At 38.6% G+C, this 15,067-nt stretch overlaps 1 protein-coding gene across 1 annotated transcript; it reads left to right on the forward strand.

Moving 5' to 3' along the window:
• Positions 1-924: 924 nt before the first annotated feature.
• LOC107326105 (uncharacterized) lies at positions 925-9,612 on the forward strand. The gene is made up of 3 exons (XM_088154535.1): positions 925-1,280; positions 1,612-1,822; positions 1,970-9,612. The coding sequence occupies exons 1-3, from the start codon at positions 1,177-1,179 to the stop codon at positions 1,979-1,981; spliced, it is 327 nt and encodes a 108-aa protein (XP_088010661.1). The 5' UTR covers positions 925-1,176; the 3' UTR covers positions 1,982-9,612.
• Positions 9,613-15,067: the final 5,455 nt, after the last annotated feature.

Consider the following 15,067-nt stretch of genomic DNA (forward strand, 5'->3'; position numbering starts at 1 on the left):
AAAATGTCCCAGTTAAGAATCACTAGCATCTATGTTTTTCCATTATATATATTTTGCTATAATTCTGAACTGAAGTGAGGCAGGCAAAGAATTAGATATACAGATTAGTTCATAAAAAGGATTGTATGAGCAAAGAAAGTGAAAAACACACCTTATTTTTTCAATTAATGGAAAGTATGGTCTCTTTTGCAAAGTTACCAGCCTATTCCTTGGAATCCAGAATCATAATTAAAATGTTATTTTTATTTTTGGTAGAAGTTCGAAATTGGTAAAATTCTCTACTCCCCCCCCAAATCATTGAGATTAACAATACTTAAAACTGGGTGGCTTATGCCCTACATATTATACAATATAAATATTTCCAACATTGCAAATACACGTTGTTTATAATTTTTTTTCTGTACCCCGGAAGTTGAGATCTAGATATATAATTACAAACTGATTCGTCAAACTTAAACCAAATGGACGCGGACTCCTTATTTTACCTAGGGCTAATCCTCCTGAACAGAGAGGGTTTATTATAAAGGGAGGGGGCGCCGGATCCAGTACTGCGGATCTTGCAATCTTCAACTATAAGGTTATATAAGGTTCACCAGCGCGGCCCCCCGGTTTCCTATTCCTCAAAACCTAAAGAGGGGCTTTTATATAGTGCAGTGTTACAACCGCTTCTCTCTCTGTCTTTTTCCAGTACGGCCCTACACCATCTCGACAACCATCAGGAAGAAGCAGAAAAAAGGTCTGCACCTGTGAATTCAGCACGGCGGCTGCGGGCTGGTTCAGAAGCGACGGCTGAATTTAGGATCTGGGCGGCGCTTACGTGCCTCTTGAACCGGTTTACACCATTTGCATCATCAGCGCAGCCTCTCATTGCCTCGGCAACTACAGGAGCGAGCAGAGCAGTACAGAACAGAACATTTCCCTCCCCCGGGGAGCTCGGCGTTCTTTTCCCCTCCCCCCCCCGCACTTAGGCAGGCTCGAGCTGTTCTCCTTCCGACCGGCTCCACCACGTGGCTGCCCATCTTAACTGGGCCGCGCACTCGTGACAGCTTGCCAAACGAAAACAACACAAAATGACCCCGTCGCTCTGCGGGCAGCAACGCTGCTCCGACGCATTCCAAGCCCGGGATCAGGAAGCGACCCACTAAACGTGGGCAGAAACGTTAGCCTTTGCTCGCCATGGGCAAGGAGCCAAAACGTACTCCTTGCAGGTTTTTCTTCTCTCTCCGACAAGCAAAACAAAGACGCCCAGATGTTTCAGATCTTTATGGGGAGATTCAAAAGTGAGCAGACCCCGCGCTAGTCATTCGATTGGTGATCTTACCTCCCTAGCGGCGTTCATTTATATGCCGTCTTTAACTATCTATCTCCTCTCTTCCTCTGACGCACTTCAGTGTCTCGGACTGCCATTCCTATACAGTTCTTCCGCTGTATTGAGTTTCAAATTACAGATATTGTTTTCCAGCGTGATAGTCAAACTCCTCCTTTGTAATTCTCTGGCTCTAGCGTATTGCATAAACAGCGCCGGGGGTCACTCCTTCAAATGAGGCACAGAAATATTTTTGTTTACTTCCCTCTGCCATGTCTTTTAACTGGTTCCTTTCTCAACCCCAGAACGCCAACTGCGTCAGATGGTGGAAATCGAGAACACCTTTCTGTATACCGCCTACTAGCTGCGTTCGTTCCCCCACCCGTTTTTTTTAAGCACGTCCAGGCGTGGAGGCGAAGCAGGACATCTCCCCAGCAAAAGTACAGCCCGACCCTTAAAAAGCACAAGAACTTCCTGCCTCCCACCGTTCTCCTCGTTTATTTCGAGAACGAACAAGTGAGTCTTGAAGAGGCCACTCAGCTTTGCTATTGGCCCTGCCTGATATACCTCCGCGTTTTTATTGGCTGAGGGGGAAAGGAGGAAAAAAGAACACGCTACCATTTGTTTGCATGCCTATAAGTTCGATGCTTTGTACTCACGCAGGTCCTGGACTGATTGCAGGCATAAGAAAGAAGTATCGCTTTTCCCCAGGTTGACACACGCTCTTGAGCTTCTCACCCAGTTCATCACAGAGGACTTGAGTAATTCAACCTGTTCACCGTTGATTTGTTTTGCAGTTTTCCAGATATTTTTTATCTGTAACTCATAACAATTAAATTTCAATGTAAACTTACTAAGACATTTTTATGCACATTTAAGACTTGAAGTTAGCAACTGAGTGTTAAATGATGTAGGCTTGGGTATATACATATGCATACACACAAAACTGGCATATTACAGAGAAGTTTGGGATTAGGCTAAAATCCTTTTCTCTGACATCTAGTTTTTGATGAAGAAACATTCTCAATATTATTTAATGGAGCGGCATACTGTACCTGCAATCCAAAGCAGTACAACCCTGACATAGATGTAATGCTTCAGCAAGAAATACTCAAATATAGATGGGATTTCAGCCTAACTACAGCTGGAAAGTACTGTGCCAATGTCTAGAGGGTTTGGACATTTTGAAAGATTTGCAAGGGAAAATTAGTTGCAATTTAGGGATGTTTTAAAGTACAGTATAAGTAATAGGATTTCTTACCTAGGGCTAAAAATGAAACAAATTTGCCTGGGAACACTTCCTGGCTGTACTTTCAAACTCAAGTGATAAAACTTGAAATTTGCCTCAAGCCTTAATTCTTGGTGAGGGAATGGAATCATTCCAGTGCTTTGTATCTGTGAGACTTCCCTCACAGCTGCCTGGGCTGGAAATAGTTACAGGCAGTCCTCACTTAGCAGCCACGATGGGGGCTGCCAACTTTGTCGCTAAGTGGAAAATCATGTCATCGCAACAGGCTTACGACCTCACTTTGGTCATTAAGCGAAATGTCATTTTCCGTCTTCTCTATTAGAAAATAGTGTTCAATACAGATATCAAATTGTCCATGTGTGCTGATTTCTGAAAAGCTGATCAGGACTGGCAGAGAATGCATGTAACAAAGCATCTATTAAATATACTTCATGGCTATACTTCTTTACTTCATATAGAACCTTCTACCTCATCTTGCAATTTTGAATTGGGGCTTGCTCTGGAATTATATAATGTCATATTTTATTGATTACTGTTTTATTCCAGTAATCAATAATTTGTAATGAATATTCATTACATATTCTGTAAATTGTGAGAAGACTAACTATAGCAGTCTGTAAATGCAATAACTAAATATAATAAATACAAGCATCTAGTAGGTGCACAGTAGGGGAATGCCTTAAATGGTCTTTGGTTCCCTCAGGCCTCTTATCCTGTGGGATTTACTGTTTCATTGTAGTGTGGAAACATTATATAATCAGAATTTAATGGGATTATCTCCCCAGTGGAAGGCTTTGCTATGCCTTTCTCACATTTTTAAAAATATTATTGCATTCATATCCTTCTTTTTCTTAAGTGCTCAAAGACAAATACATGGTGGTTTCCCATTATTTTATCCTCAAAGGAACAACTCTTCATGTAGGATGAGCTGAAAGAGAGAGAGAGTGATTGGCCCAAGTCATCATAATAAAACAGCACCACAAGTTATGGAATATTTTTAGACTTTCTGTTCCCAACTAAAAATGGATCTGTCAATATTATGCAAAGTTCTCTGCATCACTGTGGAAGGAAATACTCAAGGCTGCCGATGTGAGTTTTTCTTCCTTATGGTTTTGTGTTCCCTGGGACTTTAAGACCGCAAAGGATCACACCTGTACTGCAGGGAGATAGAAATGCTGAAGGCCTGCATAGGGTGTGGGTGTCAGTGGAAGGGAGAAAGGAGACTGAGTTGGAGAACTAAAGAAGCAACCAGCTGTGCATGGAGGAGGTGAAACTAAAAGTGAGAAACCAGATTCTGAAACTACCACAGCTGAGTAAGGAGTAGCAGAGCCTTACAGTCTCACAAGCCTTCCAAACACGAAGACCAGTTACAGCCAGTCAACAAGTAATTGTTTTCTCCCTCCTATAAACTGGTAAGGACTGAGTGACAGAGAAGCAACTCAGTAAAAGGGAACAATTACCAGGCTACTTCAACCTCCAGCAGGACCTACTGAAACATAAGAGCTGGAGAGTGGATGATAATATAGTGCTAAGTGTAAGGTAAAGGGACATAAGCCCTGGATAAAGGGAACAGATTTCCCAGCCCTCAAAGGTGAGGGGTATAAAAAGAACTCTGGTAATACGGCTAGGAAAGGTGGCCAGTTAAGAACACAGGGTAAAAAGGAAACTTGTAACTTTGTTATGTATTGTCATTTATAGCCCAAACACTGTCACTTATAAATATATTATTAGGCCCAAATAAGTTATATATATTAGGTTTAACACATTAGAAGTGTATATTTTGTATAATAAACCTACCTTGTGTACATACCAAAGGAAAAGCATTTAGCCTCATTGGTAGCTTGTACCGTAACTTGACTGTAACCCTGTCACAATCACATAGTCTAAATCTAAGCTGTGCTACCAGTTATTAATAATGGAAGCACTACTGCATGACACAAATCTGTCTCCTAAATTTGTATGTTGGCCTTCAGATTACACTTTCATTAAGACATAATTTTTGCCCTACTTGGGGAACACTAACTTATTCTAGCCTGTGCTTTCCCAAATGTGGTGAGACTACAGAAACTCGCTAGCAATTCTATAAGTTGTCCCTTACATTTGAAGAGTACTGAATTAGGGAAGTATTGAATTGGGGAAGGGTGCTCTTACCTAACCTAGATATTGTTAAAGCTGAAAAAAATACTATTTAAACTTTACAAATCATTATATTAACAGGAAAAAAAAAGTAAACTGACAACATCCTTTTAACATGAAGAAACATTAATAAACGATTTTATGACCCAATCATAAATTATATTGCACAATGAGGGGAAAGTGCTTTGAATAATTTTTCCTGTAACAGGCTATTAAAATGTACAACTAATTAATTACTAATGAGACAACTTATTATCTTTCCACAAGATAGCATGTTGCCAAAGAAAAACCGACTCTTGGCCAAGTTGTGGATCAAAAAGGATAAAATATGTACACAGACAACAAAGGAGAGGGGAATGTTTGAAAAATTGAAAGAGAAAGGTAAGGAAAGATAATGACAATATAGTGAAGTATATACTGCACTTCACAAGTCTTGCAAGCAAACAACCCAGCATTAACTACATGTAGTGAAGGGGTATTTGAGAAAAGGAAATCAATCTTAAAAAAAACAAACAAACAGGTGAATGCAGGAATCTCTGATGTAAAGTGCTGTTATTATCTCAAGAATTTTCTCCTCGGATGAGAGATATTTCAATCTCTCTCATGTTAAGTTTTTTCTCTTTTTTTGAATTTCTATAAAACCTTTCAGGTAGTGCAGAAGAAAAAAAATCTTGTTTATTCAAGCTTCAGGCTCACGCTGTATCATTAGCACACTTGGATTCAGTTCAACAACAAACAGAAGCTGTAATAATAAATATGATAAAGTATTTCAAGTTTTCCAAAGCATTTCCCCTCAAGAAGCAGAGAGAGATAGAACAGTCCATACATGTAATGTTTATGTGTACAGGATCAATACATGTTTTGCAGAACTTTAGCCTTGAGGCTTGGTATGTAACAGCAGGAAATAGGATGCTCAGATTGCAAAAAAGTAGTATCTTAACAGCTGACTCTGTTAGGCAGAAAATAAGCAACAACACCAGAGTCAGAGATTAATATAAACAATATAGAACAATGAAAACATAGCTGCAGATGTAACTATTTCTGGATGAACTCAGGACACAGATACACAACTTGCACATACACAACCTCATAAGACTTTGGTACAGCCTTGAGAATCCCTTCAAAATGACCAGCTAATTTTTAATTGATAGAAAGGGGAAATTACTACCTATCCCACTAATAATCATATGTATTCTATTTAATTTAAAATGGTAAAAATGCCCCTGTTCCTGCTTTCTTCCAGATTGTAGGTGGTCTGCCATCCATGTTAAGTTTCCAAGATTAGCTAATTGATTGTATGTCAATTAAAATTAAATCTAATTTAGTTTTGACCTTGGTCCTTCCAGCATATCACTCAAAGACCACATATGGACCTTGGCTGAAAAAATATTGTTCACCTTGAATTTAAGGATTGAGAGAGGGACTAATATACCTGGGGAATAGAGCAGTGCATCAGGGTTCCAGTTAAGAAGAACCTCAGAGTTTGGAGAGAGACATACAGGCTTCCATTGGTATGATGATAAAGACCAGGGGCTTTCCCTTTCCAGAGAGGAGGAGCTTTATAGATTACTGAGAACATGCCTTGAACAGTTTATTATGCTAGGTACTAGAAGGAGAAAGCCTTCAGTCTATTATAGAGATGTAATGCTTTGTCCATAGGAATGAGAATCCAGCCAGATTATTTATCTTCAAAGAAGACAGCCTAAATACACCTGGTTTTATTGTCCTGGAGGTCCAAGTTTTAACTTGACATTTACTTGCCATAAATGGACATTTTTCCAATTCTGGCATTAGAAGTATGGCAACTCAGAAGTAAGGCTAAACTGCTCCTAAACCTTTCTTTCCAATACTGTACACATACTATTTTGAGATGTCTTGACTTCATTGGTAACATTAGAGAAATTTGTTTGGGAAGCAAACGTGTAATAAATGTAGGAGGAGAGTCATGTTAGTTTATAGTATCCAAAAATCAGAATGAGTCTGATAGCACCTTTTCAGACTAACAAATTTTATTAAAAGGCGTAAGCTTTTGTGTACTGCAGTGTAGGTGATGTGGACTGGTTCTTTGTAATTCTTGGTTGGATAAGGAGAGTATTTAAGATCACACACAAGTGTTCCAGACAATTCCTGCTTTTAGAGCAATCTCTGGTGGGTTTATTGATCTGGGAGATGGGGGAATAGCCATCTTCCTCAAACTATGGTCGGCACCACTGGGTTCACATACTACCTTTTCTAATCACTTTCAGAAATTGCTTGTTAACTGCTTTTTAGCTATTAGGAACCTTTGGATCGACAAGTCTGAAAACATCGGGTGAGTTTCCTTTAATCCTTAGCGAAAGAAGTTTTAAATACAAGTTTAAGGACTTTAAAAAAAATTGAGAAGAACACTTAAATTTGACTTACTAATACAGAATGAAACAAAAATATTTTAACATTGGACATATTGAAGGATATTTTTGGACAATGGACTCAGAAGTTAATTTTAACAGTGTCTGCCTCTATAGATAGACTGTATTTAAAAGATGTTATAAAAGAGGAAAAAGTTATATCTGACAAGATTGAGACTGATCTGAGAGTGGATTTAAAAATGATAGGCTACAAGAATAATATGGAAAAGATGCTACACTGGACATACCAAAGAAACCAGCTGATGTCTTAATTATTAAAAGGGATATATAAATAACAAATGAAGAGAGCGACCTGGATAATTTTCCTATATTAGATTTACAAAAGGGACTTCTTAAAGCTTTGAAGAATTTTGTGATAAGGGATAAAGAAAAAATGAAAAGAAATCAAGTTCTAGGACATTATTTGAAGAGACTAAAGATCAAGATTGTTAAAAGGAAGGAATATAAAGTTGGTTTATTTGATCAAGGTTAAAATAGATATGCTGTTATCTCTGGTAACCCTTAATGGACCTTTGTTAACATCAGGATTGAAATGATGAGGTTTTTAAGGATTTGTTTATAGATAAGAGATGGGATATGGGAAGAAGAGATCATTTGTTATATTTTAAGAGAAGGTGATAAGTTACTAAAATTGTTTATACTTGTGATGAAGGAGGAAGTCATTTCTTTATATATTTCTTTTCTTTTTCTTTATTATGTTCTTCTTTTTCTTCTTTTCTGCACTTCCCATTTTTCCTTTGTATTCTTTTATTCTTTTAGTTTATTAGTTTTTACCTTTTTAATTGTAATTTTTAATAAAATGTTTACAGTATTATAAAAATGTTTAAAATGCAGCCACACTGCATGGAATGGGATCTGCTTTCAAGATGCAAAAATTAAGATGCAGGGCTTGTTTCTGTTTTCCTTTAAATGTACATTTCTGTGTGAATTGATCCAGAATATACTGTATATACCAGGGGTTCTCAAACTACAGCCCGCGGGCCGGATACGGCCCGCCAGGGTCATTTATCCGGCCCGATTGGCTGCCGCCGCTGTCTCTCAGAAGTGGAAGTGTCGGGGCTGTGTCGGGAGCTGCAGGCATGAGGAGGGAGATCTCAGAGCTGGACTCCTCTACATTACAGGTATACCGGGTCGTCCGGCGGCTCTCTTCCTCTCCTCGTACTCTGTGGGAGGGATTCTCCGTGCAGGGTGATCGGTGTGTCGTTCTCCAAGCTGCTTGTGTCATTCTTTCTCCCAATTTCCCACCCTGTTCTTGCAATCCCTCAGAAACCATCTGGTCTTCCCCAGCTCTCATGAGTGCAGGTGCCCTATTTGGAGAACGACAGGAGCCCTGTTCTCATGGTGCTTTGCATTTGCATTTTATGTTCCTTCCTGTTTTACCCACACAATGGATTTCATTGGGAATGTCATTAAAATATTCCCAATAACCTGCTGCCATGACTAGGTTTTAGTTAACAGAAGGCACTATCAGTGCCTGAAACTTATTTCCAAGATTAAATTCCAGTTTTACAGGAACAGTCCTGATTTTGGGGAAGGCATCCTCGAACTAATGGGAGGGCTCAAGGTAGAGCAGGCAGAACAGTATGGGAACAAGTAGCCAAAGAAATGATGTCTTTCCATTACTCATCAAGTCTCAGGGTACCTTATGGTGGAAGCGAACATGGGAATGAAGCTATTCCATTATCCATTTTACTGGCTGATTGATTAGTACTAGTCTGCAGAAATCCAGAATAAGAAGCAAAGTTCCTGTATCTCTTTGCTGACAACTAATGGATTTTTGCAGATCAGTTCTGATAGCCTTATGATGGAGAGAGTGGTCAATTGGTTGTTAGTCATTTATTAAATTAATTTGGCCTGGAAATAATTTTTCACAGAGTGTAAAAGCACAACAGGGAACAGGAATGTTTGGAACTACTTAAAGTTGCTTCATTCCAGAGAAGCTCTTCTAAACATCTTTGTGTCCTTTTTTTTCTGGTAATTTTTGCCTGTGACTTTGGGGAAATTGACTTGTAGATTTGTATACATGTATGCATTTTTTAATATTCATATATCCAAGTTTTTATTTTTGGAAATCAGGCCAGCCTACTTCTTTGCAAATTATCAGGATGGCAGAAAGCATCGTACTCAGTTTCTGTTTCACTTTTTCTTCTCTTCTGTTCCTTGCATTTATATCCAAACTCCTCTTCCTTGCCCAGACCTGTTCCATCATCTCAAATTCTTTGTACAGGTAGTCATCGCTTAACAATCATTCATTCAGTAGTTATGCTCAGTCCCCAAAGTTACAGCTGTTGCAGCACCCCTGCAGTCACATGATCAAAATTCGGGCACTTGGCAGCCCGTCCACACTTACAACCACAGGGGCACTTCAACTCATACTTCCTCATACTCCGCGGGAGGGATCCTCTGTGCAGGGTGATCGGTGGGTCCAGGGTGCCCTATTACTTTCTCCATTTGGGCTGTGTGGTTACCTCTCAAGTAGGAGAATGGCCACTGGCACTGACCAATAATGCAGGGGGCAGGGGGCAGGGGGAATGGGATGGGGGAGGATAACATTTACTGACACTGACCACCAATGCAGGGTGGGGTTTATGTTGGTTAAAATTGTTCTTTATTTTAATTATTGTATTGTTTTTTTCCTGTTTTTTTTTTGTACTACAAATAAAATATGTGCAGTGTGCATAAGAATTCATTCATGTTTTTTTCAAACTATTATTGTGAGCCTCCCAGAGTCACCCATTGGGGGAGATGGGTGGCATACAAGTTTAATAATAAATAAATAAATAAATAAATAAATAGTCCGGGCTCCCAACATTCTGAGGGACTGTGAACTGGCCCCCTGTTTAAAAAGTTTGAGGACCCCTGGTATATAGCATTAACAAAAATGTGCATAGTTGGCATGTGAGTAGCCGTGATTAAGAAGTTAAGTGATGACCTTCTTAAAAAATGTGGATGGGGAGAGACATTTTTTGTTCCTCTAGGCTTATCTCATGTCCTGCTAACCATGTCCTGCTACTATTTTTAGAGGACATATCCTCATGACATCATATTCAGTTCATCCTTACTCCAGTCCCTGGCAGCCAAAATTTGTATTTAGATCCATTTTGTGTTTTTGCCCTTCTTCCTACACAAGTCTGGTTTGGGCTATTAGAGAGATTGGACACCTCACTGTTACAGATGCATCAGCTTACAATTTGAAATATAAATAAATAAATATATAAATAATAGTTGATTTGGTGTTACATAGGCTTCTTATATTCATGTGTTGAACATTTTCTGGAAGACCTGTTTTTAAATTTGCATTTAGTGGTCTTTTGAAAGAATTCTACACCTGACTTTTTTTTTTAAAAAAAGGACTGGTAATCTATTTAATTTAACCCAGGAAAGACCATCACTATTTTCAGCAGAAATATCTGAGATTGCATCTGGGACTGATTGCATGAAAACTATGTTCTCTACCACACACTGCCTCTTGAAAATATCTGCTTCCTAAAGCATCTCTAAATAAAGACTCTGACCTGTTTCTATCCATAGCTGATATTATCTACTTCAGAAATGAATAGTGCAAAAATAGGATGTAGTCATTGTACTGTTAATACTTCCAAGCACTTCAAAGATTTGTACAACTGAGTCAGTAATTTGAGGAGAAACAGTTTCATATTTCCATCTCCAAATGTTGTTTCTCTTACACATTTAACTGATTCTTCAATATGTCTGTCTGGAACTAAGTGGGGTTGTGTCAAGTCCCATATAGGAGGGCTTGATCGAGGAAACAAGAATGACACAGATTTCAATAAGGAGTTTTAATGCAAGAATTAGGGATAGGATACAGAATATTGGAAACTGTGATAATAACCTTATTGACTTCAGAAGGCAGAGGTTTTTTTTAAGTTTTGAAACTCTTCTTCCTGGGTTTTCTGCAGCCTGGACTGAGCTGATGTTTATTAAATAATAACTAATAAGCTGTGCTACCTGTAGTTTTTTAATGTCTAAAAGTTTCCCCCATTTCTTTCTCAGCATCCTCATAGGTTGTGCCAATTGATCTAAATCTAAACCTTCTTGGTGTTCCAGTTTTCAATAATTATGTGAATTAAACTGAATTGTAAATTAAAAAGAAATGTCAGAAAATTCAGAAAATGTGTTATCATTTGTAACTTTCCCAACAGTATTTACAGTGATACCTCTAGTTACGAACACCCCTCCTTACGAATTTTTCAAGATACGACCAGCTCCGGCCCCAAAAATTTGTCTCTACTCGCGAATTCCGCCTCGAGTAACGAACCGGATCCGTGGCCATTTTCCCTGCTGCCACGTGGTCGCGACTTCCTGTGGGTGAGATCGCGGTATCAAGGAGACGTTCAGTGAGGTTTGTGGTGTGTTTTGTGGCGTTTGGAAGGTTTTTGAGGTTTAAAAATAAAATGCATATGTTTCAGAACTGTTTAGCCGTATTTACATTGAACCTTATGGGGGAAATTTACCTCGGGGTGCGACCAAATTCGGAGGGCAGAATGGATTAACCGTATTTACATTGAACCTTATGGGAAAATTTACCTCGAGTTGCAACCAACTTGAGTTGCAACCAGAGTCACGGAATGGATTAAGTTCGTAACTAGAGGTACCACTGTAGTTTTGTACTCTGTAGGGCTATGTAAAGCTGCAGAATGGTGAATGAATTCAAAAGAGATTTGAATATCACTCTTTGCAGTGGCATCTGTAGGAGCCGGCCCTTCTGTTAACATGACGAAAGCTGCCTTGTGCTGCTGTGACACATGTTCCACTCTTTTCGTATGTCTGTGTGATATCATGACACATGTACACAAGGAACAAGACTTGTGTTGGCGCAACATTGCGTTTGTCATTTGCCACCCTTTGTTGCCTCTCATGGACATGCATCTCTACCCCTTTGAATTGAATCTTTAAATTAGTCTGAGGTCTTGAATTGAATTTGGTGTTCTTTGCATTATTTAAGAGAAATTAAATAGAGATTCAGTGATCTGGTGTATTTTCTAGCTTTGCAGTGTCTTTGCAGGAATAAACTTGTATTTGGTCATTTCAAAAGGGATGTCAGACAAGAAGGAGGCGGAGGAAGAGGAGGAGGAGGGAAGGAGGGGGAGGAGGAGGAAGAAGAAGAGGAGGAGGAGGAGGAGGAAGGGGAGGAAGGAGAGGAGGAGGAGGCTTACAGAAAAGTTATTCTACAACAGAGGGGTACTCTTCCATTTATGCTTTGCTTGTGGAATCCCTGTAGGCATCCTGATGGCCCTTCTGTGATCAGAACATTAGACGAGTTTTTGGCTTTATCCAGGAAGCTGAAGTTATGCTTTTTTTTTTCCCCATTCCCTCAGAAGACATGTAACAGAGCTTCAGTGGCATTAGGGTATTCAAGTCAAATCCAGCACTTTCAAATGGAACTTGAATCAAATAAGACATTTTGAAATAAAGCATGTTATAATACTACTGGTAACCAAACTGCTTCATTCTGTATCAGTAGAAATTTCAATAAGGATGCAGTGCCCAGCGACCGGAGGGGAGCCCACAGCAGCCTCAATGGGCCAATTGGAGTTTGGCAGGTGCCAGCCCCAACTGCATCTTTACCAAGATCAGGAATGAAGCATGGTAAATTGTTTGTATGCCAAGACTTCTGTTAGGAGAAGAGAGAAAATGCTACTTTTAAAATTGGAACAGCTAAGGATGAATTTAGGCTGCCTCCATGGTAGGTTGAGAATCAGACAATGGTTACTGGAGTGTCTTCATGCCATGGTTAGCATGACATGAGATTGAGCCCTGAGTTACACATATTCTCTTCTATTAGCCTTATATCTCGAGTCTAGGATTAATGAGACATTGTCAAGTTTCAGGACTCTAGAGATTTTATCAGTGTTTCTCAACCTTGGCAACTTTAAGATGTGTGGACTTCAATTCCCAGAATTCCCTAGCCAGCATGCTGGCTGGGGAATTCTGGAAGTTGAAGTCCACACATCTTAAAGATGCCAAGGTTGAGAAACACTGGATCGTATGCCCCAGAACATAGGTGCTTTTTGACTGGTTCAGAACATATATAAGAATGGGGAATATCTTAATGGGAACAGAGTTGTCCAGAAAAAAAGCAGCAAAGTATCTTTTTTGACATGAGCAATAAGATGCCAAAATATCTCTACGAGGGTATAAAAAAGACTTTTCCCCAGCCTGATGCCCTTTTGGACTGAAACTTCATAAAGGACTTAAGTTAGGGTTTTTTTTTTTTTTTTAATGAACTGCCTTCTTGCCATCTTTTCTATAAACATTTCAGCCTTTTACAGTATTTGGGAGTGTATGACCAAGTAAGTGCATGAAACAAACAATTAGAAAAAGAACTAAAAGAACATGGGATAGCTATCTGGATTCCATTCTACTTGACCCAAATGAACGGTCATTGAAACAGCCTTGAAATAAGTAGTGATATTGTGCTTTGAATTCTCCTGCATCTGGGATGTTGTAAATTGCATTCATTATAAGAACTGATTTCTTAGGAATCTACAAGAACTGTGATAGTCAGCTTGGTGTAGTGGTTAAGGTGCTCACGTAGAAACCAGGAGACTGAGTTCTAGTCTTGCTTTAGGTGTGAAAGCTGGCTGGGTGACTTTGGGCCAATCATTCTCTCTCAGCCCAACACACCTCGCAGGATTGCTGTTGTGGGGAAAATAGGATTAGCCTGTTCACACCTTGAGTCATATATAAAAAAGCGGGATAATAATATAACAAAAATAATTAAAAGCCCCACCCTTGTTCCTAAATGGCCATAAGGTTCTAAAAGCTTAATGATATTATAAAAAAGATTGTTTTAGGAATAGGAAAGTACAAATTTTATATATCACTCATGTCTGAATATGTTTTTTTCCTATTTCTGATTTAATCAAAGGAGAACACGTTTCAATATAGCAAACCTGTGGAAACATTTTGGAATTCAATTAAAGCTTCAGGCAGGAATAATGTCTAATTTGCTTAAATATTCAGGGTGACATCATTGTGGTTTTTTTTTTCCCTTTTAAAATCTGCCTTTGATAAATACCTGTGTCATTATATGACTCTTGAACATCTGTACATCATATATTCTTTGATGTTCTTAGGCAAGCTGAATTTATTCTTGGGATTGACTGCAACCCTTTAAACAGTTCAGGGCCTAGAAATCTAAAGGACCACTTTTCTTTTTACAAACCTGTTAAGTAATTTAAATTTTTAGGAGCCTTTCCATTGAGAATATCCTTGCTTGCAGAAGCCTGTATATAAGAGCTTTATGGTGTACTGGCCGAAACTTTTAAAAAATTCATTCAAAAAATATTTTCCATAGATAATTAACAGATTGAAGTATAATTTGATAAAATTGCTTACATGAATATGAAATAAAAGAATGTCATATATCCATGAAATTACCATTCCATCTTTTTAAAACTTCTGTTCTGACTGCTACCCGAAGAAAAGTGATAATTTGCTTATTCCATAAGGAAATATATTACTGTTAAAGTTGGATTGCTATCTGTGCTTATTTGTGTCTGTCTATTTTGACTCTTCTTTTCCTTTTCCTTTTTCTTTTCCTTTTTATTTCTGTTTTATTTGCTGGGTAAGGGCTGTAATAAATAAAAATTGAATTGACCATTAAAGTTAGGAAATCTTCTTTAATAAAAATTAACGTTTAAAAAAAATGAAAATTAACATTTAAATTAACATAAAAAGTAACATTTCAGAGGAGCCAGTGTTGTTCTACAGTCTCTGATATAGCCAGCAAAACTACAGCCTCCAAATCTTTGACCACTGGGTAAACTATGTCTTCTGGGTGACATATCCCTTCAACATTCAGGAAATGAAGTGGAATTAATCATAGAAGTATAGAATGTAAGGGTTTGAAGGTACCTCAGAAACAATCTAGTCTAACCCCCGACCCAGTGCAGGAATAAACTACTACAGCATCCCGGACAGTTGGCCACCCAACCTTTGTTT

The sequence above is a fragment of the Python bivittatus genome, unplaced genomic scaffold (assembly GCF_059951505.1).
Source record: "Python bivittatus isolate LINGU-HERP-01145 unplaced genomic scaffold, Pbiv_v1 ctg000700_np1212, whole genome shotgun sequence".
In the NCBI taxonomy this organism is placed as follows: domain Eukaryota; kingdom Metazoa; phylum Chordata; class Lepidosauria; order Squamata; family Pythonidae; genus Python; species Python bivittatus.